The sequence below is a fragment of the Zalophus californianus genome, chromosome 4, assembly GCF_009762305.2.
Source record: "Zalophus californianus isolate mZalCal1 chromosome 4, mZalCal1.pri.v2, whole genome shotgun sequence".
Taxonomy (NCBI): domain Eukaryota; kingdom Metazoa; phylum Chordata; class Mammalia; order Carnivora; family Otariidae; genus Zalophus; species Zalophus californianus.
Window position 1 is genome coordinate 4,312,961 of NC_045598.1, and position 26,162 is coordinate 4,339,122.

Sequence of the window (26,162 nt, forward strand, 5' to 3'; positions counted from 1 at the left end):
GACTTGTGGGTTCTCTATGATTCCCCTCCTTGCCCGGGTAACGTAAGCAGCACCTGCCAGCCCCCTCCTGCAACAGACACACACACCTGGATGGTCATGGATGACATATTTGGTACTTTGGGGCCCAGACCCTTGCCTGCCCCCTCTGGGGTGCCTGGGAGGGGGTCTAGCCCAAGCCCCTCCCAGGGGCTGCCGCTAGTCCACACCGACCACCACTGGCTGACTGTCCAGGCCCTGCCACCAGTACCCAGAAGCTTCCTCCTCCACAGAGTGAGAACACAGCCTGTTCCCTGGGCCAGGAGCAGGGAGTCTGCTGGGGTCCCGGGCAGGGGCTGTTCCCTGCACTGATGTTGGGTTATTGGAGGTCCACCAACCTGGAGACCTCTTTTCATGTGACACCTGGGGAGGGGGGGAGGGAGAGGAAGGGGCCGAGGGTTAGACGCAGGGGGTGCCCCCCACAATCCTGAGGCTAGCTTCGTACTGCCACAACAGCCCAGCCACCCTCGCTCACTCCTTCAGGCGTTCCCTGAGCATCTGGGTGACAGTTGCTCTGCCAGGGAGCCCAAGAATGCCATGTCCTAAAAGCCTACTATAAGCAAGCCTTTCACAGTCGTGACCTGCAGGCCTCGGGAAGCCCAGCACGGGTGGCATGGGTGTAGTTCAAAGAGGGCCAGTTAGGGGCCCAAGGACAGAACGGCCCCCGTGGCTGGACTAATGGGCTCTTCTCCCACAGGACAAAGACAATTCTGGTGCCACAGTCCTGCACCTGGCTGCGCGCTTCGGCCACCCTGAGTTGGTGGACTGGCTGCTGCGTCACGGTGGTGGGGACCCTGCTGTGGCCACAGAAACAGGCGCTCTGCCTGTGCATTATGCTGCCGCCAAAGGAGACTTCCCCTCCCTGAGGCTTCTCATCGGGCACCATCCTGAGTAAGTAAGGACACCCCTCCTCGCCTGTCTTCTGGGCGGTGCGGGCCAGGGCTCTGGGGAATGCCTGAAATGTGCCCCTCCAGCATCCCGGGGGAATTTCTGCTTCTGGGCCATCCCCGTGGCCAGAGACGGTTCCCACCCAAGCTGAAATTGTTCCCTTCCTGGAAGGCTGCCCACAGCCACTTGCCCCAGAGCTTGGCAGGCAGATGCTCTTGTGCACAGCACGCGGCTGCACCTGGGAGGCTGGGCATGCGGGCCAAGATCACCTGCTCCTCTCCAGGAAGCTTTCCAGCCTGCAGCAGCTGGCTCTCTTGAGCTCTGGCCTGTGCCAATGTGCAGGACTATCTTAAATGGGGGATAGGAGAGGGGCGCCTGGGTGGCTCAGTTGGTTAGCGTCTGCCTTCGGCTCAGGTCATGATCCCGGAGTCCCGGGATCGAGCCCCACATTAGGTTCCCTGCTCAGTGGAGAGCCTGCCTCTCCCTCTGCCCCTCACGCCCTCACCCCGTTCGTGTTCTCTCTCGCTTGCTCTCGTTCTCACTCTCTCTCACATAAATAGCTAAATAAAAATCTTTAAATCGGGGGTAGGAGTGAAGATATGGGAGAATTTCCTAGACTCCTAGTCAAGAAGGAGGAGCAGTGAAGGGAGAGGGCCTCCTGCCCAGACACCCCACCCCACGTCCTAGCCCCACAGCCCGCTGACTGGACCACCCAGAGAGCAACTTGTCATTTCCTGGGGCCCCTCAGCCCGTTCCCTCTAGCGGGGGAGGTGGGGCCCCCAGACCTCCCAGGGTCCTCAGCCTGAGTGGCAGTTCTGAGAAAGCAGCTGAGCAGTGGGCTGGGAGCTCCCCAGGGTGGGGTGGGAGCATAGGGAAGAATGGGGCTCAATGTAGAGCAGGGAAATCCCGGGGGGGTCCTGGGGGAGGGAGGAAACCAGGTCTTACGTGCATCTGAGAGGACCCAGGGGTCCTGGGGGAGTGTCTAAGGGAGTGGGACAATAGTGGCCCCAGGGACCGGACGAATGGCGGCTCTGACCAGTTACCTTTGTCAGTCCAAGTGGGTGCCTGGGACATTAAGTGGTGACAGAAGACCGAGCCGCGGGAGGCGAGCAGCCACGAGGTAAGGGGGTCAGTCCTCACCACTGGCTCCAGGCCTGGGGGAGCCTGCAGGGCCCGGGCTCCCAGGGAGCAGGCAGGAGGCCAGCCTGGCCCCAGGGCCTCGTGGCAGGGTGGCTACAGCCCGCAGCCTCTTGGGCCCAGGCACCCTGGGGTGCTATAGGGCAGTGCTGAGAGCCTCCAGGCTGGCCTGCAGTCAGCTTGCTGAGCAGGGAGTTCCCGGGTTTGGTTAGTGGGAGCCCCGCAGTGTGCCTCACGGACCAGAGGTTCTCCTCACAGCCATCTCCGCCAGAGGCCGCTTGGTGGCACTTCGGCATGAGTCCTTCACTCCGGACAAGCTAGGGTTTGGATCACACTGAAGGCAGTGATTTAGAGTAGGAAGCCCCCCGAGATGCAGGCTCCCGACCTGACACCATCAGCACGGTTGGCGGGCTTGGTCCCAGATTCCCGACTCGGACTCTCCAGGTTGAGGCCAGGTAGCGGCCCCTGAGACAGGCCTGCAGCCCCACTGTGGTGACTCGAATGCCCCTGCCTCACCCCCTCACTTCACACAGAGGACACTGAGGTCCTGAGAGGGGAGGATGGCCTGTGGTGACCCTTCTGCACCCATAAAGCCGCCCCCCATCACACGTAACGGGCCCGCCAAAGCCAGGCTAATGGCGATGCCAACTTAGCCCAAATGGTGTAAACTGAGATAGGGCTCCAAGCCCACCCCTGGGGGTGCTGATGAGGCGCTCCGGCAGGAGGGGGAGGGGCGAAGCCCCAGGCTGCCCCTGAACCCCTCCTCACTGAAAAGCCTGGGGCCTAGGATGAGACAGAGCCCTGCATGAGCTGGGATCCCGGCCTTAGGAAGACTAGCTGTGCCGTGGGAACCCTGACCCCTCCCAGGCCATGCCAGGTGCTGACAGTGACTGGGCCCTGATGCCAACTCTGAGGCCACATGGCCTGGGCGGATGAGCCGCCAGCCCTTCAGAGGCCTCTGTGACTCTCACAGAGGTGGTCAGAAGACTTGGGCCCATTCTCACTGCAGCGTGTGACCTGGCCGGTAAGAAGGTGCTTTTGTGAGGTTGCCAGGCTGGGCTCAGGCAGGAGGGGGCAGCTGGGAGTTGGAGTGGGGCCTGCTGGGAGTTGGAGGCCAATGCCCATGTAGCCTCCTGTCTCGGGGGTAGAGGCTCCTGCTCTCCACGGCTGGGGACCCCAAGGCTGCTTATGGAGAGGGCAGAGGCTCAAGCTGCCCCAGGCCACAGGGCTCAATCCGGGGACCCAGGCAGCCTGGTTGTGGAGGCTGTGGCCCACGCTTTCACTCTCGTGAGCCTCCCAGACCTGCTGTGAGTCGTGGTGAATTATTCATAAGGCCTCAGCTCTCCCTGGCAGTGGGTGAGGGAGGAAGGGCTCCCGGATCTACCAGTGAGAAACTCGATCCCGCCCCGGGAGGCTGTGGGCCGTGGCAATGACAAGCTGCAGAGGGGCTGGAGGGCTGGACCAAGGCTGGGGGGGCGTGGCTTGCTCAGGCCAGGCTGCACCTTGGGGTGTTAGAGAAGGCTGGAGATTGCAGGAACAGCCCGCACCCACCTGCCCCTCGTCCAGTCTGTCCCCATCCATTGGGTAAATCCTTCCAGAGGTGGAGGAGTTGCCACAGTGACCTCTGGGGCTATTGCCCCATGGGGATCCTCCCTGCAGAAGGAGGGTCCCTAAGTGGGTGGCATGGAGGCTGGCGGGAACTGGGCTGGGGCTGTTTCAGGCCCTGGATCTCAGGGAGATGGAGTCAGTGGGGTCGGCCGTCCTGTCCAGGAGCACTCGTGGTCGGTGGAGGGGAGCCAGGTATCCAGACCTCCAGTCAAGGCAGACAGAGAAGGGGCGAGGAGCAGGTAGCCTCAGAGCTCCTTTACCACCTTGCCGGCAGGATGCCAGGGCCCACCACGTGCTTACCCGGGGTCTGTGCAGCTGGAGGGGAGCCCCAGGCTCGGCCTAGACCCCTGGGCTTGAGCTTCGAGGCTGCGGAGAATGATAGAGAGGCTCCGGGCTCTTCCTTCTTCTGGGGCCCCTGTGCTCTGCCCTTCGTAGCAAACTGGAAAATCAGTCTCCCCTAAGATCTGTATCAGCTGCACCTCTCTGCAAGTATCTCCTTTGCCTGAGGCCTGCCCTGCCCTGGGACAGAGATTGGAAAGTGCCCTGGTCAGGAGTCAGGATAAACTCAGATGAGCTCCTACCTGCCTAGTACTTACTAAGTGCGTAGCACCATTCAGTCATCTGAGCCTTATAACCAGCCTGGGCAGTAGCTCTATAAGTAGCCCAGGTTACAGACTGATTTATTCAACTAATGTTTATGGAGCATCTGCTCTGCGCAAGGCAGTATTCTAAGGGCCAAGGATACATCAGTGAGCCAGACGGATGTCCCTGCTGCGGGTGCTGACCGAGGGAGAGACAGCACCTCAGAGAGGCTGACTGAGCAGCTGAGGTCCCCTGGGCCCCCTGCGTGGCCTTGATGAAACTGTACCCCCTCTCCGGGCCTGTCTCCCACTCCTGCTCCAGTTCCTAATCACTCAGGTCTCCCCTGACCCTGGCCCTCTTCCCGTCCAGCTCTGCCCACCTTTGAGAACGCAAGTCAGACCCCTGGACTGCCCACAGGCTCCCTGCTCACTGATAGGGGTGGCCATTTCCTTCTAATGGCCCAAGGGGCCCTCCTCCCTCTGGCCCGGCCCCATGCCTCACCTGCGAGGCTCCCCCATCCCCACTCCATTCCTCCTCCAGAGCCTCCTTGCAGCTCCTCCCACAGGCTGGTGCCCGCCAACCTCCCACTGGCTGTTCCTGCCTGCCTAGAACTCTCCAGCCCCCGTCAGCTGCTCTCTCCCTTCCCTCAAGCCTTTGCTCCACCTCCCCTTCGCAGTAAATCCTGCCCAGAGCCTCCTTCAGATTGTAACTTGCCCAGCAGCATGCACACCCCCCAGCTCCCACTCCTCCTCACACTGCCTTATTTTCCCTGGCGTCCTTATCACCACCTGGCATTACACTCTGGGCATCCTGGGGCATTCTCCTATGATGTCTCCCCAATTAATGAGAGCAGACCTCGTCTGGTGCCCCGTGCCTGACACACTGTGTTTGTTGAATGAATGAGGAGTCTGGAAGCCCTGGGACTTGTCCAGCCCTGCGTGCAGCTCACCGCGGGTGACCTCAGATGGAGCTCCCCACTGGGCCTCCCTGGCCCATCTGGCAAATGGACCAGCCGAGGCCATGTGTGAGGAGACAGCACACGGCTCCTGGTCTCGCTGCCCGTCTCACTCACCCCCACAGTTACTCACTCAACAGCTAGCAACTGAGCGGCCCACTGGTGCTTGGGAGGTAGTGAGCCCTCCCAGCTTCTTGGAGCAAACTTCCAGGGAGGCTCCCAGGGCAAACAAGGGGACAGATCAAGAACATGTGCCATGTTCTGAGAAGTTCTTGCTTATGTGCGTGTGTGTTGGTTTGCCAGCCGGCACCCCGGTGGAACCAAGCTCTGGGATGGCAGGGGTCTGCTCCTTTCACTGCTCTGCCCTGTCCTGGCTTGTGGCAGCCTCATGACATGTGTCCCTGGAATGAACAAAATAGGTGCACAAGATAACTCCAGTGACAAGTGCCATAAAGCAAAACGGGGTAGGTTGGTAGAAACCAGTGGGGTTTTCTTTCAATTGAGGGAGTCAAGGAAGGAAGGCCTCCTAGGGGAGCTCAGCTGAGACCTGGATCAAAAGCGGGGCCAGCCCTGCAAAAATCTGGCTTGGGAGCTTTGCAGGTAGAAGGACCAACAAAGGCAGACGCTGAGGTGGGATAAAGCTTGGCTTCAGTGAGGACCAGAAAGAAGGCCTGAAAGCCTGGGAGAGTTGCAGGGAAGGGTAAGCTTCCGGAAATATTCCAGGCTTGCGGGTGGATTGGGTGTAAAGCTGACTATTCTAGAACCTTCCTCAAGTAAGGACTGCATTTCTTCCCTGAGCCAGGCCTAATTTGGGATCTTTTCAAATAAGCTAGGAGGCACGGTTAGAGGATGAGAGAGGTAGAGCCACCAAAGGACCCGTGACTTTTATCCAGGGCAGCCTTACCCCATGACGACGAGATCTCATCCTTGTGGGATCACCTCCGTTCTGACCTTCCTTGGAGCAGAAATTATTGCCAAAGGGGAGGGCCACTGGAAATGCTGCTCTTTGACCTGAGTCTGTTTCCGTGGGCAGGTAACCCTTTGCTCCTTGTGGCAAAGGATGGAGATTTCCAGTAAGCATTCCTTGTTTGTTTGATATCATCACCCGGTGACTTGCTTACTATTTGAAATTCATTCGTGTCACCTATTTCCCAGAGAGGAAGAAAAATATGATTTATGTGATTGTTGCTAGAGAGTTGCAGACCTATAAAGAGGTCAAGGGTTGAGGGTCTCCAAAGACTCCTAGGGTTTGAACTTGGGCTACCCTCAAGGGAAGGTAGCATGGTGTCCTTTACCGGAATGGAGTTGGCAAGCTGGGGAGGGTTTGAGGGAGAAGGCGAGAGATCCACTCCAGGCACATAAAGTTCCAGAGGCCTGGGCAGTGCACACATGGACAGTGGGTGGGGGTGGGGACCGGATGTAGACTCCAGGTCCAAGCTGGAGAGAGGAAGCACATCGGGTGCAGGTGGCCTTTGACCCTGGGAAGTAGATGAACTCACCAGCAGGGAGAGTATGTTCAGAAAGGAGACTCTGGGGCATCTCCATCTTTGGAGGTCAGGTGGAGGCCAGGGCCCAGCAAAGAAGGCTTAGGAGGCTCCGCTGTGAGTCGGCAGCTGGTCCAGGAAGCCAAGAAGAGCGGGAAGAGCACCTGTTAGGGAGTGGCCAAGTCAGATGAGAATGGGAAACCCCTGGCGTTGGTCATGGGGCGTGAGAGCTGAGGCCCCAGGGGGTGGGGGGGGGGTGCTGGCTGGTCAGGATGCGGCCGCAGCACCAGGAAGCAAAGAGCAGCCTTCCCTCCAAGGATATGTGCAACCTTCCGAAGCTTCCTCTTCTGTTCTCTTATAAGAGGCAAGGAGATTCTAGACAATTATGATGCCCATTTGCCATATATGGAAAGTGAGGCTCAGGAGCTTAAGAACGGGTGGGTGGTGGGTGGTGGCGAGGGCCAAGGGCAGGGGCTGGGACTGGAATGTCACCCTTAGTGTCACTTTGGCTAGAACTTGATGGGCTGGAGCCAGTGGGATGCTGAGGCCTGAAGTACCCTCAGACCCCGCTCCTCTCCTCTCCGTGACTCTCCACAGCAGAAGCAATGCCTGGCCTGACCTGTGCTTGGTCAGCAGTGCCCCCGCAGAGGCACAGGGAGAGGGATCCCAAAATACAACAAAGGCTCCAGGCTTGTGCCAGGTGACAGGCCCGTGCTGAGGGCTCTCCAAGCACGTCTCATGGACGCTTACTGCCCCCACCTGCAGGTGGCTTTGAGAACAGAGACAAGAGGCAAGACCGTGACACAGCTGGGCTGGGCTCTCGCCCCAGGTCCTTCTTATACCCAGATCCTTCTCTGCCTCTCTCTCATTGAGCGATCTGAGACTTCTGTACGTAATCTCCTCAACTGAAGAGGGGAAGAATGCTAGCACCTATCCCGTCGGGTCCCTGAGGGGACTAGATGAGACAGCATGTGGTCTGCTCATCACAGTGCCTGAAACAGATCAATCATTCGATAAACGGTACCTACTATCACTGTTATCAATTATTATTATGACTACTATTATAAATTCATCTCTCTCTCCGTCCAAATGAATTGATTTTGTTCCATGTGCTCATCCATGTTTTTTTTTTTTAAGATTTTATTTATTTGACAGAGAGAGCACAAGCAGGGGGAGGGGGAGCAGGCTCCCCAATGAGCAGGGAGCCCGATGCGGGACTCGATCTCGGGACCCTGAGATCGTGACCTGAGCCGAAGGCAGACGCTTAACGACTGAGCCACCCAGGCGCCCCAATCCATGGTTTTATAATCCCCCGCCGCCCAGTGAGCATTCAGGGGAGGCCTGCCCTTCTTGCCTCAGGCCAAAGTAGAAAGGCGTAACAAGGCCAGTACCCCCTTTCCCATCCTGGCCCATCTGTCTGCCCCATGCTGCTGGGGCCTCCCCACAGAGATCTCGTGGGTCCTGGGTGGTGGCCCCCTCAGCCTCTGATCCCCAGGACCCCAGCACTCACTGTGCCTTGGTTACGGGGTGAATAATTCAGGCCACTGAGTGTCGGTCATGAAATATTAAGCAGGCTGTTACTGTCACATCAGTATGTGAATGCGTGGGGGTGGGGGGCAGGATGGCACTGGGGCATGGAGGCTGGTGGCTGCAAGCCAGAGTGTTCCTGGGAAGAGGCGTGTGGGTGAGTCTCTGTCACCGGGTGCCATGTCAGCTCGTGAGCACCACTGCCCTGACCCAGGTCGGGAAACGGAGGGCAGCCAGGCATGGTCCCTGTTCCACCCCAACTGCGTGAAGTGCCACGCTCAGCATCAGGCCCAGAAAAATGGCATCTCTGTGTCTGGGGTGGGGGTGCCCGTGTCCGGAGTAAGGAGAGAGCAGGGAGGTGCCCAGGAGGGCTGCAGGTGGCCTGAGGGACGGGGGTCAGGGAAGTGGACAGGAACCAGGGTTTTAGGGACAGGGAGGAAAGTCCAAGGGGTGTGTGAGGGGAAGGGACCAAGTCATGTCGGGGGTGAGAAGAGGGTGGGTGAGTGGGCAGATACAGGAGGACTGGGTGGCCTGGTGCCCACGTTAATGGACAGCTGGGCTGGCACTGGGATGAGGGAGGGAGGACGTGCGTGGACATTGGTGGAGAGTGTGCGACTGATGTCGCCAGGGTATAGATCGGGAGGTGGATGGATGGGAAGACGTTTAGTCAGGTGAAGAGGCGCACTTCCTGGGGCATGGAGGGCTGATGCAGCACAGTGTGACTCAGCCAGAGCTTCTGAGACCCGCTGTGGACGGCGGTGGCCAGCTCCTGTCTGGGCCTGGATTGTGGCCCCACCTAGTGTCCAATTATGGTAACTGCGCCCTGGGCTGTCCACCCCATTACGAAGTCAGAAAAACCGAGGCTCAGTCAGTGGCGGGGCCAACTTCCCTGTTTTCCAGCAGCACTCCACCTTATGGGGTTGATTCCCAGCTCCCCAGCTAGGACTCCTCTTCACCAGCTGGGGAACAGGGATGAGGGGCAGAGACAGCTGCTAGCTGGACCTCAGGAAAGCCCCAGGAGTGAAGACAGGGGATGGGCTTTCCTGTGTGTCTACTGCATGCACCAGGCCCTGCATCACAAACATACACTCAAGTGCCATTTACCAGTTGTGTGACCTTTAGCAAGTCACAGCCCCTGAGCCTCAATGGCCTGTCTGTAAAATGGGAATGACAATAGGACCTAAGTTAGGGCATCCAATGAGAACCGGCCCATCAATATCACAGCATACCAGAAGTGCTCCGTGAATGGTGGCCACCTGTAGCGTTGTCAGACTAACAACAGGCTATCCAATTGAATTTTAATTTAGATGAACCACAAATAATGTTTTAGTATAAGTCTATCCCATGCCAAAAATGATTTCTTGTTTCTCTGAAATTCAGAATTAACTGGTCGTCTTGTGTTTTATCTGGCAACCCTACTACTTTGCCCTCTGGGAATTCAGTTGCCCGGGGGGGGGGGGGGGAGGCAGAAGCCAAAATCAGTTATGTTCAATCAAGTATGACGGGCAGTCCATGGAGTGAGCCCAGGGCCATATGGGGCACAGAGGTAGGAAAGGTCGGCTCTGCCTGGGGAAATCAGGGCAGGCCTCATGGAGGAGGGATCTGGACTGAGTCTTAGGGAGGAGGAAGGAAGGGCATTCCAGATAGAGGGGGGACCCGATCAAAGGCATACAGGTAAGACAGAAGGTTTAGGGACTCACAGTGACAAAGGGTTAATGTGGCTGAAAAGGTAATAAGAGGCCAGATCTCCACATCCTTGTAGACTTTGGTGAAAAGGTGGGCTATTTACTGAGGACCAGGGACTAGCTCAGTCAGGTGTGCACTGTAGAAGGGAGACTGCTGGAGGGGGGTGGCCGAGCCAAGGGGGCCCCCTGAGGGAGGCTGGCATAGGACCAAGAGTCCAGACCCAGTCAAGTACAGCACGACCCGGTGACTAGACCTTCTCCAACTCACTCTCCCAGCCCTCCAGAGATCCCCCAAAGAGCGCGAGGGGCGTGAGAAGGCTTTGGAGGGAGGTGGGCGCTGAGATCCCACCGTGGGTGCTGTGTCTCTGCAGGGGAGTGAATGCCCAAACCAAGAACGGTGCCACGCCCCTGTACCTGGCGTGCCAGGAGGGCCACCTGGAGGTGACGCAGTACCTGGTGCAGGAGTGCGGCGCGGACCCGCACGCGAGCGCCCACGACGGCATGACCCCGCTGCACGCCGCGGCGCAGATGGGCCAGAGCCCGGTGATCGTGTGGCTGGTGAGCTCGGGGTCAGAGCGGGGCGGGGCCCGGGAAGGGGCGGGGGTCTGCCGCGAAGCGGCCTGCACGGATGGGGGCGGAGCCTGGAGGGGCCTGGCGTCCAGCCCCCGCCCCTCTATCCCGCGCCCCCTCCCGCCCAGGTGAGCTGCACCGACGTGAGCCTGTCGGAGCAGGACAAGGACGGCGCCACGGCCATGCACTTCGCGGCGAGCCGCGGCCACGCCAAAGTGCTCAGCTGGCTCCTGCTGCACGGCGGCGAGATCTCGGCCGACCTGTGGGGCGGGACCCCGCTGCACGACGCCGCTGAAAACGGGGAGCTGGAGGTGGGGGCGGGGCCGGAGCGGGTGGGCGGGGCCGGAGCGGGCGCCCTCTGCTGGCGCTGAGCTCTCAGCACAGCCCTGCCCCGGCGCGGGGAGGGGGGCGGGGGGTCCGGGCGAGCGGCCCGGGACCTCAGTACGTGGCCCCTCGCAGTGCTGCCAGGTCCTGGTTGTGAACGGCGCGGAGCTGGACGTCCGCGACCGCGACGGATACACGGCCGCCGACCTCTCGGACTACAACGGCCACAGCCACTGCACCCGCTACCTGCGCACCGTGGAGAACCTGGTGGGACCCCGAGCCCCTGGTTATCTCGTCCCCCACCCCATCCCCACCTCCCCCCAGGAGTAGGTGTTCCTACCCCTTTACTACGGAGGAAGCTGAGTTTCGGAGACATGAAGCCCCTGTCCGAGGTCACACAATGAGGAAGTGCCCTAGACCATTACCCTCTCTCAGCCCAGAACCACTGACCATCGAGGAGTGAGGGGGTGAAGGAAAAAGCATCAAGGGGAGGAGGACCAGCACCATCCTGATAAGGAGGAAGGCGTGGAGAAATCCCAAGACACTTACATACCAATGGGAATAGTCAAGTTCAATCACCTGCCCACAGCCCACACTAGTAGCTCATTTAACTCTCCACCGCCTCTGAGGTAGGTGGTGTTAATGTCCCCGTTTCACCCAAGGTCACACGGCTACATTGTATGTTTGCTCACGTCATGGCTGCTTTATAACTGGAAACTTGTGTTACCTTTTTAAATAATTTTATTACGGTTGCACAGGGGTGAAGTCACCTCCTGGGGCTTGAGCTCAGGTGTGGTCGGCTCCAAGTCCAGGGCCCTGCCTTATCTAATGTAATGCCTGCTTTGGGGCAGGAGGGAGGACAGAGGGTGGGTTTTACAGGTGCCTTCAGGAGGACCAGCTCCAGGGGGCAGCCTGGCCAGAAGAGGGGCTGGGAAATGAGGCCTGGAGGGGAGAATGTGGGATGGCCTCCTGCCCATAGCACTGTCTGCCCTGTGCGCAAGCATGGGAGGGGGGCACCCTGGTTCTGGGTGCTCCAGAGCAAGGCCCAGGGGGTCAGAGACTGCAGCTGGACCCGAGGAAGAATTTTCCCCCCAAAAGGCCGCTCAGAGAGAGTAATGGTCCAACAGATAGTGAGTACCCTGTCAGCAGGGTATACCAACAGAAGTGGGTGCTGTGAAGGGCATTTCTGAACCAGAGGTGGTTCTTTCCCACTGAGAGAGTGTATGATTCTGTTTTGAGGGTGGGGTACGGGTGGCACCTCCAGCCCCTCTTAACAGAAGCTACAGTTGCAACAAACATGATTGCATGAATTCTGACTCCAGCAGGTACCCTGCCCAGTGCTTTATAGTATAATCACAGTCTCCACCGGAAAGTAACACTAATAGTTGACATGTAGGGCATTTACTGGCTACCATACCCTGGCACTCCACTAACTTTTAAAATCTTTTTTATACCCTCACGAGGCAGGAAGTACTGTTATCCCCATTTACAGATGAACTCAGGGGCGCCCGGGTGGCTCAGTCGGTTAAGAGTCTGACTCTTGATCTCAGCTCAGGTCATTATCTCAGGGTCTTGAGACTGAGCCCCTCGTCAGGCTCTGCACTGGATGTGGAGCCTGCTTAAGATTCTCTCTCTCCCGGGCACCTGGGTGGCTCAGTTGGTTGGGCGACTGACTGCCTTCAGCTCAGGTCATGATCCTGGAGTCCCGGGATCGAGTCCCGCATCGGGTTCCCTGCTTGGCAGGGAATCTGCTTCTCCCTCTGACCCTCCCCTCTCTCATGTGCTCTCTCTCTCAAACAAATAAATAAAATCTTAAAAAAAAAAAAAAAAAGATTCTCTCTCTCCCTCTGCCCCGCCCTCCCCCCCCCCCCACAGCCCCACATGCTCTCTCTCTTTAGGTACAGAAAGAATAAGTGACTTGACTTGCCCAAGGTCACTTAGCTAGTAAGTGGGAGAAGTGAAATTTGAATCCAACATTCCAGGCTGCAGAGCCTGTACCCCTAAACTCTGTTATCCATGGGGTCAGAGCTAGGCACCCTCGGTGCCCACTGCTGTCAGCCATAAAAAGAGCATTTTTAGCTGCCCACACCACCCAGCCCAGCCCCTGGGCTTTCCCTTGGCTCATGGAAGAGGCAGCAGGGCCTGGCCCCCCTGAACTGGGTGGGGTATGAGAGCCCTTGGTCCCCTCACCCAGAGAGGCCCAGCTGCAGCAGTGACAGATCCAAACCATGCAGGATGCTGGCCCAGAAAAGGCAAACACTCCCACAGAGCCCCTAATTACAGGGCCAATGAGCATGGCTGCTGAGCTGTTACCTGGTGCTAGGCTTGCTTCCCACTCCCAGGGGGCCTGTGACACTTCTCAGGCAGGGAGGGGGCCCCGGGCAGAGGAGCAGGCTTGGGCAGGAGGCAGCCTACGGAGCCAGCGAGCGGGCTTGCCGACAGCAAGGCCAGCATGGGCAACGTAAGCGGGACCCCCCACCCCAGCCCGTTCCCATGCCAGGAGGGTCAGGGCTGTGGGCAGGGGCACAGACCGTGGTGGGGACAGCAGGCTTCCCGCCTGAGCTTGGGCTGCCCACCAGACTCAGCTGGGCCACCCCAGGCCCCACCCTTTCTCCAAGGGCCGCATCAGGAGAGAGGGGCTGGGCTGGTGTTGGGATTTGCCCCAGTAGAACAAGGAGAGACAAGGGCTGCTGGCCAGTAATGGGGAATTAGTCCTTCCTGCAAGTTGGGTGTCCTGCATGCCTCCCCTGCCCCCAGCAGCTGTGGCACCTGAACCCTGCCCCACAGATACACTGGAGCCCAGTCCCTCTAATGAGGAAGGAGAAATCTTCCCCTTGGGGTCCAGACCAGGGCCCCCTCTTCTGACAGTCTCTCAATCCCCCTGAGCAAGGAGTGGCTGGGGTGGGAGTTTCCCAGGAACCTGTGGTCCTGCTGCCAGGGGGCCAGGCTTGGGCTTGAATCTTCCCCCCGGGAAGAACCTGAGAGACATTCTCAGAATGGGGAGGGAGCCCAGAAAGGGAAGCGGCTCAGCCTAAGTCACACAGCAAGGATGCGCCTGAGCAGGACCCTGGCCTGGAGCACACTGGTCTTCAGGTCGGGCTGTCCTCATTGCCTCCCCTCCCTTGCAGAGTGTGGAGCACCGTGTCCTGTCCCGGGACCCATCCGCTGAGCTGGAGGCCAAGCAGCCTGACTCTGGCATGTCTTCACCCAATACCACCATGTCGGTGCAGCCGCTGAACTTTGACCTCAGGTCGCCCACCAGCACCCTCTCGAACTATGATTCCTGCTCCTCCAGCCACTCCAGCGTCAAGGACCAGCAAACCCCACGCCGTGAGTGGGCCGGGCTGGGAAGGGGGCGGAGAGGGCATGGGACCGGCCACTGGGCCCTGGAGGCCAGCCTCGGGCCCACTCTGCCCACAGCTGACGCTGGAGGCTACCCCGGTCACCAGGAGGGGCTGCTGCTTGTGGTGACCGGCAGGCGACACTTGTGCTCGTCACAGACACACCTGTATATCCACAGGGACACTCCCTCAGACAGAACCCCCATGCACTGCACACGTGATTCATTGTCCTCACACACAGTGTTCCCCAGACTGTACACACACCTAGTCACACTCAAGCATGCACACTCATACATGTGTATGCACAATATACAGATGGGAACACACAGCCACACAGACAGCCCCGTGCAGATGCATGCACACACCTGCGCCGCGGCACAGACACACAGCCCCCACCCCCATACTCCAGACGTGTGCATACTTGGCAACACACACATACACACACCCCATGTCCACAGACCGATGCAAACCCATTTGTAAATACAAAGGAACACCTGTGTGTACTGACAAACCTGCACAAATGCACAAACTGACAACACACACTGGGCACACCCTGAGCATGGGTGGCCTGGGAGATGGTGGGGTGCCCTGCAATTTGGGGTGTGGCCATCCATACTCCTGCCACCCCACCCTGCCGGGTCTAACCCGAGGAGCTGCCCCTTCACCCTCCAGGTGGCTGTGCCCCATCCACCAGCATGCCCTGGTGTTGAAAGCCCCCGGGGCCTCCCTCCAAACTTGAGTGCATGGTTTTTCCCCAACACATGCAGGGCTAGGGCAGGACAGGGCAGGGCGAGGTGGGCCCTGCACTGTTGGGGCCCACAGTGGAGCCATACTGAGCTGCATCCCTAAGCCCACCTCACCCCTTGGTGAGTTGCTTCTGGGTGGAAGAGGGCCTCAGTCCTGGGGGACAGCCTCTCTGTGAACTCCCAAACCCAGCCTTCCCTCCCTCCCCAGGGCTTCCCAGCTCAAGAGCTGCAGATACACGAAACTACATGGACATGCTGAGTCCGGAGCTAGGCCGGCCCCGGGGCCAGATGGAGAGAAACACACCACTGCCACCACCACCCAGCTTCCCTCCGCCGCCCCCACCCCCACCCCCACCAGGCTACCCAGCTCCCCAGCCCCCCGTGGGGCCACATGCAGCTGACATCTACATGCAGACCAAGAGCAAACTCCGCCACGTGGAGACGGAGGCCTTCAAGAAGGAGGTAGTGAAGCTTCACCCACCTGCCTGCCTCCCAGCACTGCGACTGGACGGATAGGCAGCACCCGAGGCCAGGAGACTGTCTCATGGGCACAGGGTGGGGGTCCCTGGGCCAGTGTGGCCTATTCGAGAGTCAAAGCTCTTGGCCAGCCCCATGGGGACCTAGGGCTGGGCACTGGAGACAGATGAGTAAGACAAAGCCACTACCCTCTCGGGAGCTGGGGATGGGTGAAGGAACATGTAATCGGACAGCTGTGCCTCTCAGGGAGCTGGGTCCTCCCTCACCTCTTGCACAGAGTGGCAGGGTGGTCACAGTGGTCATTGGCAGAGAATATGTGCAGACTGTCTCTCCACAGCCCTAAACATGCCCATAGCCCCCGCTCAGGTGGAGAATGGCTCCCGAGGGGGTGTCTGTGCTCCGGGGGGGAGATGCAGGCGGCATGGCTGTGAAGGGCCATGGGGAGGGTGGAGGCAGGAGGAGAGCACTAGCAGGACTCCACACTCGGAGGGGGCTGAGGGAGGGGTGAAACTGAACTTGGCTCCCCAGTTTGGGGCTTGGAGTGCCCAGGTTGGTGGAAGGGCCAGTCCTGAGATGGGGGCCATGAGGTAGTGTCCAGTGCGGGCACACTGAATGTGAGGTGCCCAGGATGTCAGGGCCTCTGGTGTCCTGGCTGAGGCTCTGGAGCCAGAGGACTGGTCTGGGTAGCTGAGAGTCCCAGGCAGGGAGCCCCATAGGGGATCCTGGGGTCCTGGCTGGTCTGGGAGGTGGGGGACAACCTGAGACCACAGGTGGCTGAGTGTGGGGTAGAGGCCCCTGAGGGGGCCCGTGGGAACCCTGACCTGTAGCTCTCTCTCAAGCCCAAGGCAAGCCACTCCAGAGGCAAGCTGAGGAACCAATTTGCCCACAGGTGACCCGGGTCACAAGGCCACTGGGTGGGGGAGGGGGCAGGACAACCTCCACAGCGACTCCACCCTGCCCTCACTGCCATCCTGGACCAAGCTCTCAGTCGGGTCCCCTTTCAACTCTATGAGGTGGAGAGGGCCCAGGGGAGGACTGCAGGGGGCCAAGGGCCAGCCGACTTTCCCTGCAGGGCAGCTGTGTGAGCCCTGCCCAAAGCCACAGGACAGGTGGCCCAGCCTGTGCCCCCTCCACTCCCCTGAGCACCAGGATTTTGAGGTCCCGTGTCCCTACCCGGTGTGTGCGTGCAGGGCTGCAGGCGGACCGGCAGCTCCACAAAGGGCCCTTTGTGTGCCCGCTGCGCCTTGCGCCTCGCGCCCCCGCCTCCGCCCCCTGGGCCTGGCCCTTGTCTGACCGCATCGGGAGCAGGGTCGCGGCAGCAGCGCCTCGGGGCTGCAGGGGGCGCCGAGGGGCCCGACTGGCCCAGAAAACAAATCCTGTGGTGTCGGGTTTCCTGCAACGAGAGCCGGTTCGGGGGAGGGGGGGGCGTGGAGGTCCGGGGCCACCGCGGGGACGCACGGGCGCGGGGGCTGGGCGGGTGGAACAGGGGACAGGCCCCGCACGGTGACTCGGCCTTTGGCCCTGCCGCCCCACGTCCTTTTCCCTGGGCTGGGCTTAGCGGGGGGCAGCTGCGACGGGGCGGGCCACCGCGCTGTCATCCGAGCCTGCCTTGTCCGCCCCTGAAACCCGAGGCTTAGGCGCGGGTGTCGGTGTCGCTTACGCGGATGTCGATGGTTTCCAGATGCGGGAGGGGAAGGGCGGGGGCGTGACCCGGAACCCAGGGGTACCAAATATGGGGGGCTCCGCTGCTCGCGGTCAGGTCCGCATTCTGTCCACGGGGTTTGGAAGGGGCCAGTTGGGGGAGGAGGATGGAGGCCGGGATGCCCAGCGCCTAGAGGAGGGAGAGAGGCGTAGGGGGCGGGGCCACATCTGGCTCGCCGGGCAGGTAGGGCGCAGCGGCTGGTTGTGGCGATACCGTTGGAGCTCCCGTGGCGTCCCCTATTAGTGCTGGGAGTGGGTCAGCCCGGGTTTGGCGGGCCCTGGGTGATGTCAGGCCGACAGAGCTCATAGGCGCTCTTCGGCGCGGGCGGGCAAGGGCTGGGCTGTAACCTGAGAGGAAAGATCAGGTGGCGCAGGTGTCGGGTCCGTGCCGCCCCCGCCGCCAGGTGCACAGCGGGGGCCACCGGCACAGTCGCAGGTAGGAGCAGCCCCGGGGCCGGGCGGCTGAGAGCCCTGGGCAAACAGGAGCTTAATAGGACAAGGGCTCTGAGGGGGGCTCCCTCGCTGGGGTCCCCGAAAGAGAGGGTTCGGCAGAGACGTGGGGACGCGCCCGACGGTCGGGTGGCCAGGGGTGGGGTGAGCCTGAGGCCTTAGCGCTGGCTAAGCCGCGAGCTGCCCCTTCTCCGGCTCCCCCTGGCGACTGGGCTGGGTCAACCCGCCCCTGGTCCCGCCCCTTCTAGCTTCAGTGGGGGCCCTTGGGGCCCTTGGCCCGCGCCCAGAACCCCTCCCTGTAGGGCCGACCGAGCCTGCCTTTCCCCAGGACCCTCGCCCCATCTCCGCTCTGAGAACAGGAGGGTCTGGGAACCCGGTTGGCTGCACCCCTTCGACGGCCGCTGGCCAGGAGCCCCGGGAATGTGAAGGGCTGGGGGAGGGCGGGGCGTGAGAGGCAGCAAGGACCAGTCCCCGAAGCCCCGCCACCGCTGTCTTCCGCAGCTGAGCTGCCGGGACGGCCGCAACGCGCTGAGGAGGCAGGACTCCGGCCGCAAGCCCCGCGCCTTCAGCAAGCAGCCCAGCACGGGGGACTACTACCGGCAGCTGGGCCGCTGTCCCGGGGAGCCGCTGGCCGCAGGCCGGAGCATGGCGCACAGCGAGGAGGTGCGTGCCTGCCAGCCCGCGCCCGCCGGCCGCCGGGGACCCGGCCTGGCCTCCCGCGCCTCACTCGCTAGCCCCTCCGCTCCCCCGCAGGCGGCGCTGCTCCCCGGGAACCACGTGCATAACGGCTGCGCCGCGGACCTCAAGGCGTCCAGGGAGCTGCCCCCGCCGCCGCCGCCGCCACCCCTGCCGGAGGCCCTTAGCTCGCCGCCGCCTGCTCCGCCTCTGCCCTTCGAGGGCGCTGGCCCTGGCTGCGGGCAGCGTCGCTCCTCCTCGTCCACTGGCAGTGAGTGGGGGCGGGTTGAGGGGCGGGGGGCGGCGCTAGCCCTGAAGGGGCGGGAAACCTAGACCTCGCTCCCTTCCCAGTGGCGACGGCCCCAGCGCTGACTCCTCCCCCTCGTTCTTCCTGCTGCAGCCCCCAGCCCAATGAGGACCCTAAGGGAAGCCTCTGAGTTGCTTTAGTGTGAGCCCAGGCAAGTCCCCTTCCCTCTCTGGGCCCACGTCCCATCCAGCAGGGAAGGCCTCCCAGCTCTGGTGTCTGGTGTTTCCAATGAGCTGGTGCTCACAGGAAACTCTGAGAAGCAGAACTAGTTTCAGGGAGGCAGGGCTGTTGGCCAAGTTTCTTCCTGCCCCATGTCTATCCTACGTCTCTCTTCTGCTCCTCACTTCTTTCTCTTGTTCTTCCAAGCTAGCTACAGCCTGAGCTCTTCTCAGATGTTTCAGGGACTCTTCCCAGCCAGATACCCCCAGAGGCTCCAGGCCAGCTAGGACCTGGTTCTGGGGACAAGGCCAGTGACCCATCACGCTCTGCCCCTTCCTTCCTGATGACCCCCCCCCACCTTCTTCTTTTTTTTAAGATTTTATTTATTTGAGAGAGAGAGAATGAGAGAGAGAGAGCAGGAGAGGGGGGAAGGTCAGAGGGAGAAGCAGACTCCCTGTTGAGCAGGGACCCCGATGCGGGACCCGATCCCGGGACTCCAGGATCATGACCCGAGCCGAAGGCAGTCGCTTAACCAACTGAGCCACCCAGGCGCCCCCACCTTCTTTTTAAGGTATAGACTGGTGACCAGGATTCCTGGGCTTCTGTAACGTGGGTCAGACTCCTGCATGCCAGGGCTCCTGTAAGGCCCAGGAGGTGGGCCTGGGTGCTGATGCTCCCGCCCAAGCCTGGGAGGAGGAGGGTTGCCCAGCCACTCAGTGCAGGGACCATGTTTAGTGACACCAACGAAAGTGTCATCTCCCTAACTAGGAGTGCAAGGGTGTAATAGGGTCCAGAATAGGACCAGCCTGGGCTCCCTAGGGTACCTGTGGAGCCTCAGCCCCTGCAGACCAGAGCCCATGGTAGCATGCTCACCACCACCTGAGCCTCCAGAATGGCCCGTAGCTCGGGGGTTAGCTTTTTCCATCTGGAGCAAGGCTGAAGCTAGGAACAGAAGAAAAATAGACTCCGGGCTTCTCCAGACACCCCTTCTCAGCAGAACCTGGGCTGGGTGCCCTATCCCAACCCAATGCCAAGATTGAGGCCCTTGCTAGGGGGGCCAGGGCCAGTGGCAGCCCTACCCAATCCTCATGGACCAGTAATGGCCGGAACTGGGCGGACCACCCTTGTGGAGCCCCAGAGCACGCTGAGCCAAGGTCAGATGACCTGGAAAATTCCTTCTTTCCTCTCCCCTCTCCTCTGCACATCTCCCTCCCCTCTTCCTGTCCTCCCTTCTCTTGCTGTCCCCCCCCCGCCCCTCCCCCGCAGTCCTAGCCTCAACCCGGCCCCCTCCCCCTCCTAACTGCGCTGTCACTTCTCTCCTCTCTGTCCCTAGAAGTGAGAGTCCTGAGGCACAGGAAGAGTGAGTAGCTAGCTGCGTGTGTGGCTCCTGGCTGAGGTGCAGGGTGGGGAACAAGGCACGCTCAGGGAAATCAAGGCCGAAGGACGTGGGACCTTAAAAAGGGCAGGGCCAGGGGTCCTCCACACTACAGCCACATTCCTCCTTCCACTGCACCCACATGCACACCCATGAATTCTGCCCGGGGCTGTTTTGCCTAAATAAATGGACCTGTTGCCGGTGCCTGCCTGGCACCTTTTCCTTTTACCTCTCCTGCTTCTCGCTCAGGAATCCCCAGCCCCGGGGAACCTAAGAGTCCCCTGTTGGCCTGTTTTGTTGCCCTCACCCAGCCCTCACCCCTCCTCAGTCTCTAAAGACAGCCCTTCCCAAACCCCAGTCACCTCTACTAGCCCTGTCAGAAAATGCAAACTCCGTGCACTGGGTATTTGCATGTTTTTCACCCGGCCCTTCTTCCTGGGGGCCTTCACCCCATATCCTTAGTAAGGGCTCCACTTTCCTAGGTCCCCCAGAGCTGAGCAGCGCTTTGCCATAAGTGTGCTACGGGCTTGCAACCAGTGTGTCAGCGCGTGTGTCTGTCTGTGGGTATGGGGGCTGGGGAGGGGACTGGCTGGGTTCTGGCATCCAGGGTTCTGAGTCCATATAGCCATGGAGGCCCCAGGCGACTCAGTCCAAGGGTCACTGAGTTTTGCTGATGCAGAGAGGGCTGGAGGAAGACTCCACCCCGGCAGGGCCGAGCCAGGGAACCCAGGACAAAGGTCGGGTGGCTGGCCCCCAGGTAGTGTCTTGGAGCTGGTCAGTCAGTGTCCTGGACAGAGACATTCGCTGGAGTCCCCAGGGTCGGCCCAAGAGCCAGCATGTACTCCCGGGGGCCTCCAGGCGGGGCCCCCACACCCCGTGAGTAGGGCCGGGAGGATGGTGTCCCCCCCCAAAGCTGCGAGTGGGGAACTCCCCTCTGGGGTCCGCGAGAGCCGCCCAGGGGACCTGGGACCTGGAGAGCTGCCATCTGGGGCCCTGGCCCCTCCTGACTTCTGGAGGAGGCAGCAGAGGGTCAGATGGGGGGCAGCGGGGACGCAAGCCCCGGCCCCGGCCAGCTCCGCCTCTCCTGCCTCCGTGCAGGCACCAAGTCTTTCAACATGATGTCCCCAACGGGGGACAACTCCGAGCTACTGGCCGAGATCAAGGCGGGCAAGAGTCTGAAGCCGACGCCGCAGAGCAAGGGGCTGACCACAGTGTTCTCGGGCAGCGGGCAGCCGATCTCCCAGGTAGGCGGCCCGCCAGGCACTCCTGCTCCGGTTCCCCTCACCCCTGCCCGCCAGGCCCTCAGTGTCGCTGCTTCTCCCCCAGGCCGACTCGCCGCTGCCTCAGCCGTCGCCGGCGCCTTCACGGGCCCGCAGCCCCACTCCGCCGGCCGCGGGGCCGCAGCCTCTGCTCAATGGCAGCATGGCGCTGGCGCCGCCCACCCCCCCGGCGCCAGGTGTGCAGCTCGACGTGGAGGCGCTCATCCCCACGCACGACGAGCAGGGCCGTCCCATCCCGGAGTGGAAGCGGCAGGTGATGGTGCGGAAACTGCAGCTGAAGATGCAGGAGGAGGAGGAACAGAGGCGGAAGGTGGGCTGGGTGGTCTACACCCCAGAGGGCCCAAGGGTCTGTACCTGGGCCCTCGGCCCATCCCCCAAATCACCCCGCAGCCTACCGGTCCCTTCCACTTCAGGTGGCTCCCATTACCTCTGGGGGGGGGGGGGGAAGCAGGCTTCCACGACCTCCCTGACCTGGGACTGTCCCCAGTCTCCACCCCTAACCCCCCCCCCCCGCCCCCCGGCATCCCGTCTTTTAGCGAGATGGCAAAGTTCATCAAATTCTAATGTACTTCCAGTCACCTGGGATCTTGTAAAAATGCCTGTTCTGATTCAGGAACTCTGGGTGGGGCTGAGATTCTGTGCTTCTAGGAAGCTCCTGGGTGAGGCTGACCACACTAGTCCAGGGACCACACTCGGAGTAGCCAACAGGCTTTGGGTTGGAGTCGGCCTGGCCTGGGTCCTTCCCCTGCATTGCCACTTTCCAGCCACGGATACTGAGCCTCATCTAGCCTAAGATATTTTCTTATCTGTCAGATGACTGATCATCACTGGCTGGCAGGATGGTTTGCCACTGACCCGCTCAACACATGTTCCTGGGTTCTGTGTATGTGACACACACTGTTGTAGCCTCTGGGGATTCACGATGAACCTTTCAGGGCTGCGAAGAGAGGAGGGGTGGCAGGGGATCAACCAACAAGCAAACACAGCACCTTAGTAAAGCCATAAATGCCCCCAAGAATACGAAACAAGGTAATGCGAGAGCCTGAGTGAGCAGGGAGGCCAGTAACTGGGCTGTTACAACACAGTGGCACTGTGATGGGGCCTGCAGCGGACTGGGACTGCCCTAGGCCCACCATCGTATTTGGGCTGGGGGCAGCGTTAGGGAAGGAGGAAGTGATGTCCAAGGTGGACTTGGGAGATGAGCAAGAGGTGGACTGGGAAGAGCGGGGCAAAGAGCAAGCAGGCTCCGAGGCTGTATTAGGAGAGGGGTGGAGATGGAGAGGTCAGTGCGGGTCAGATCACCAAGGCCTGGACTTGAAGAAAATGGACTTTCTCCTGCAGCAGTCGGGAGCCTAGGAGAGGGGTTACCTGAGGAAGTGGCCTCATCCTATTTGCGGGGAACGGATTGTAGTGGGTCAAGATGAACTGGGAGGCCTGTGAGGATGAGGACAGCCCCCCCCCCACCCCCCGCCAGGGCTGGAGAAGCCCCGCACTCAAGTGAGGAACGAACGAAACTGTCCGAAGTTCCTGGGGAGCCTATTCCTCGTGCGGGGACTAGGAGTGAAAGCCGTGGCCAGGCAGCTGGTTTAGCAGGAGCAGCGTGCACAGGGAGGGCTTGGGCTGCAGGGGGCGCTGAGAAGGGGTCATCGGTCTGGGCGAGGCCTCGCGGGGATGCGGACCTGAGACGGGGTGGGAAAGAGCAGCCTTGCGTCGCAGCTTAGCGCCTTTTGCATGTTCCTTCGGTGGTGTAATGAGCAACCTAGCCAGGTGTGGAGACTCCATCTGCCTGCCCAGTCTCTGCAACGGCGCCCAACGAAGCCCGCGAGCGACCAGAGAGGACACTGCCCAGCGCCCGGAGTAGCGGCCCGGGCCGAAGCCTCGCCCCAGTGTAATCACCTGCCGGCCCGGCTTGGCCCATCCCCGCCATCACAGCCCCGCGGAGCCATTACACCACCCGGGACATGCAAATGGCGCCCCCGGCGGCCGCTGCGGGAACCGGGCCAGAGGGAGACGCGCCTCCCTCCCCTCTCTTGTCTTCCCCCGCCTTAGCTGACCGCCGCCAGCTCGTGCTGCTACCCCCGCGAGGGCTGGAGGTACTCCAGCGCGCACAACGCCATCCTCGGGCCCTTCGGCGAGCTCATGACCGAAGCCGACATCCTCCGCATCGAGCAGCAAATCGAGAATCTGCAGGTGTTGCACAAGGCGCAGAAGCTGGAGGCGCGCCTGGAGCAGCTGGAGCTGGAGCTGGAGCAGCTGCTGCCGATCTCGGCCGCCCTTTCGGCGCCGCGCTTCACCGTCGATCCGCGCCGCATGCACGGCCGCGCCGCCAGCCTGCCTGCCTGGTGCAGCAAGATCTCCACGCTGCTCAAGAGCATGGCCACGCTGCTGGCCGCGCTGGGCGGCCGGCCTGCGCACCTGGCCGAGCTGCTGGCAGCCGACACGGGCCAGCCGCTGACACCGCTGCCCGACGCGCCCTGGCGGCCGGGCCCGCTCTGCCTCGGCCGCTTGCAGTCACTCAGCTGGTGCCGCGAGGCCGTGGCGCGCGAGATCCTCGAGTGCGGCGTCTCGGTGCAGCACCTCCGCGCCGTCTACGAGCGGCGCGCCCAGGGCTCGGCGCCCGCGCGCGACTCGCGCCGCAAGCTCTCCCTTCCTGCCGGCGCTTCCGGCCGAGAGCCCATCCTCGAGGAGGACTACGTGGCGGCCGGCGCCGGGGAGCCCAGCCACCCCGCCGCCAACGGCTTGCGGGCCGCGGGGGACTCCCTGGGCGCCGTGCGCCCGCCCGACGCGCCCGGCCACCAGGCGGCGCTGCCCGAGCCCGAGCAGCTGGCGCGCCGGCCGCCGCAGTCGACCGAGCTGCTAGGCGTCCAGGACTACATCGATATGCGCAAGGAGCGCATCGTCTACCTCTTCCTGGAGCACTGGCGCAAGTGGACCTTCCGCGGCCCCGGGCGCCACGCCCAGGCGCGCTTACGCAGACTGCTGCCGCGCGTGGTGGCCGCCGGCGCGGGCCCGGTCCCTGAGGCCGCCGACGGCCCCGACGGGCGGCTGCTGCGCCTGCTGAAGCAGCGGCAGGTGGTGGGCAAGCTGCTGGGCCACTGGCGGAGCCTGCTGCGGCAGGTGCCAGCACGCCCGCCGTGCGGCTCGGGCCTGGCGCACGGCCTGTACTGGCCCGAGCACTTCCTGCCGCCCCTCGACGGCGGCGCGCCCCCGCGCTACGACAGCCTCACGCTCGACCTCTTCATGCTCGGCTACTTCCAGCTGCTGGAGATGGGCCTGAGCCGTGAGGAGCGCAAGTTCCGCCACCTGCTGTGCTACGAGATGTTCGACCGGCTGGGCAGCCATCCGTGGGAGCTCATCCGCCTCTTCCACCGCGTGGTGCTCGAGCAGGTGGAGGCTGGCCGGCGCAGCTGGAGCGACGGCTTCGAGGACCTCAGGCGCCAGTTCTTTGGAGACAGCCCGGAGGCCGAGCCAGCTCGGGAAGATGAGGCCGTGAAGGAGCAAGAGGAGGAGAAAAGAGAGGAGGAGGAGGAGGAGAGGGAGCCGGCGGAAAAGGTCGCTTCGGCTCAGACGGTGGACTGGCCAGAGGCGCAGCCCGAGGCCCCAGCTCCTGCGCCGCAGCCCCCGACCCCACCTCCTCCGGCCGCCCCTCCCCCCACATGGGACCCTCCTAGTTCCGAAGCCCCTGCCGAAGATCCCCTGGAGTTGGTATCTGAGATGGGCGAGTTCAGCAACGAGGACATCTGCCGCTACATTGACCGCAGCTTCTCCTTCTGGAAGGAGAAGGAGGCAGAGCTCTTTGACATCTGAGCAGCATTTGGAATTTCCCCTCAAGCATCTTAACCCGGGCCTGGATGCCTGTCTGACGCCCTCTGGAGGCCAGAAGCCGGCAGGAAGAACCCAGAAGCCAGCGGGGCGGCCTTGGAGAACTCAGAGTGCCCAGGAGGACCAGGCTGCCACAGCCTTTGCAGCCCCACCATGGCCAGATGTGGGGCGGTAGCCAGAATGGGCAGGGCAGGGCACAGGGCAAAACAGGTGTTCCCCTCTGGCCCTACAGTGTTGCCTGGCTCTGTGTTGGAGCCGGGTGGAAGCAGCAGCCCCTCCGAGTGAGGGACCGTGGGCCCGCCTTGGGGCAGTGTGGCGCTCCTCTCTTTGGTTTTTCACTGGAATTCACAGCTACTTCTTTGAGGTCAAGGGAGCCACGTGTGTAGTGTTCCGTGTGACGTGTTCTCCTCTGTAAACATCCAAGTAATAAAGCTGTTTGCTGTAAGCCGCCCGTGTTGGATGCGTGCCCCCCTCCTGCCAAGTCAGTGCAACCACACAGTTGTAGAGGTAGTGTCTACTCTACTTGGGAATAGGACACACATGGGCCAGAAGGTTCTTCACACTGGAGGCCAGCTTGAGCCTCTCTGAACTGGCTGGATCTGCGGGGGCCCACATAGGGGTCTGCCCAGAGAGTCTGGGTCAGGGGCCTGGGGCCATCTGTCAGCTGTCCTCGTGGGGAAGCTCCTTCTCTGCTGCTCTCCTCCACCTTAGCTCTGATCTCTCTGGTGCCACCTGTAGGACACAGGGGGCCTGAGTTACAAAGGGGGCAGAGCCTGGGAGGCTCCCTTTAAGGGGACTGTGACCAGGTACCTTCATCTATGTGCCCCGTAGAAGGACATCTGTATCCCATTGTCCCTGACTGGTGCGGGTCCCCCGGGGTTGGGGGTGCACCCCTTCTGTCCCCCCACCTCCTCGCCCATGCTGGTCCTAAAGCTCTGTGCTTGTGTTTCAGGAGGAAGAGGAGGAGGCCCGGCTGGCCAGCATGCCTGCCTGGAGGCGAGACCTCCTGCGGAAGAAGCTAGAAGAGGAGAGG

The 26,162-nt window shown here is 61.6% G+C and overlaps 1 protein-coding gene across 8 annotated transcripts in view; it reads left to right on the forward strand.

Annotated features, from left to right (window-relative positions):
* ESPN (espin) overlaps positions 1-26,162 on the forward strand; it is a 30,856-nt gene that overhangs the window by 2,587 nt on the left and 2,107 nt on the right. The window contains exons 2-13 of one of the 8 annotated variants that reach the window (XM_027612650.2): positions 734-927; positions 10,274-10,460; positions 10,601-10,783; positions 10,932-11,063; positions 13,925-14,126; positions 15,092-15,345; positions 18,013-18,174; positions 18,265-18,457; positions 19,986-20,012; positions 21,126-21,271; positions 21,354-21,617; positions 26,082-26,161. In XM_027612650.2, coding sequence (XP_027468451.1) covers positions 734-927; positions 10,274-10,460; positions 10,601-10,783; positions 10,932-11,063; positions 13,925-14,126; positions 15,092-15,345; positions 18,013-18,174; positions 18,265-18,457; positions 19,986-20,012; positions 21,126-21,271; positions 21,354-21,617; positions 26,082-26,161 — 2,024 coding nt within the window. Of the gene's footprint in view, positions 1-733; positions 928-10,273; positions 10,461-10,600; positions 10,784-10,931; positions 11,064-11,128; positions 11,426-13,924; positions 14,127-15,091; positions 15,346-18,012; positions 18,458-19,985; positions 20,013-20,686; positions 20,904-21,125; positions 21,272-21,353; positions 21,618-23,356; positions 25,569-26,081; position 26,162 lie in introns of those variants that run through there. The other 7 variants (XM_027612606.2, XM_027612657.2, XM_027612616.2 and 4 more) reach the window with 7 other exon arrangements.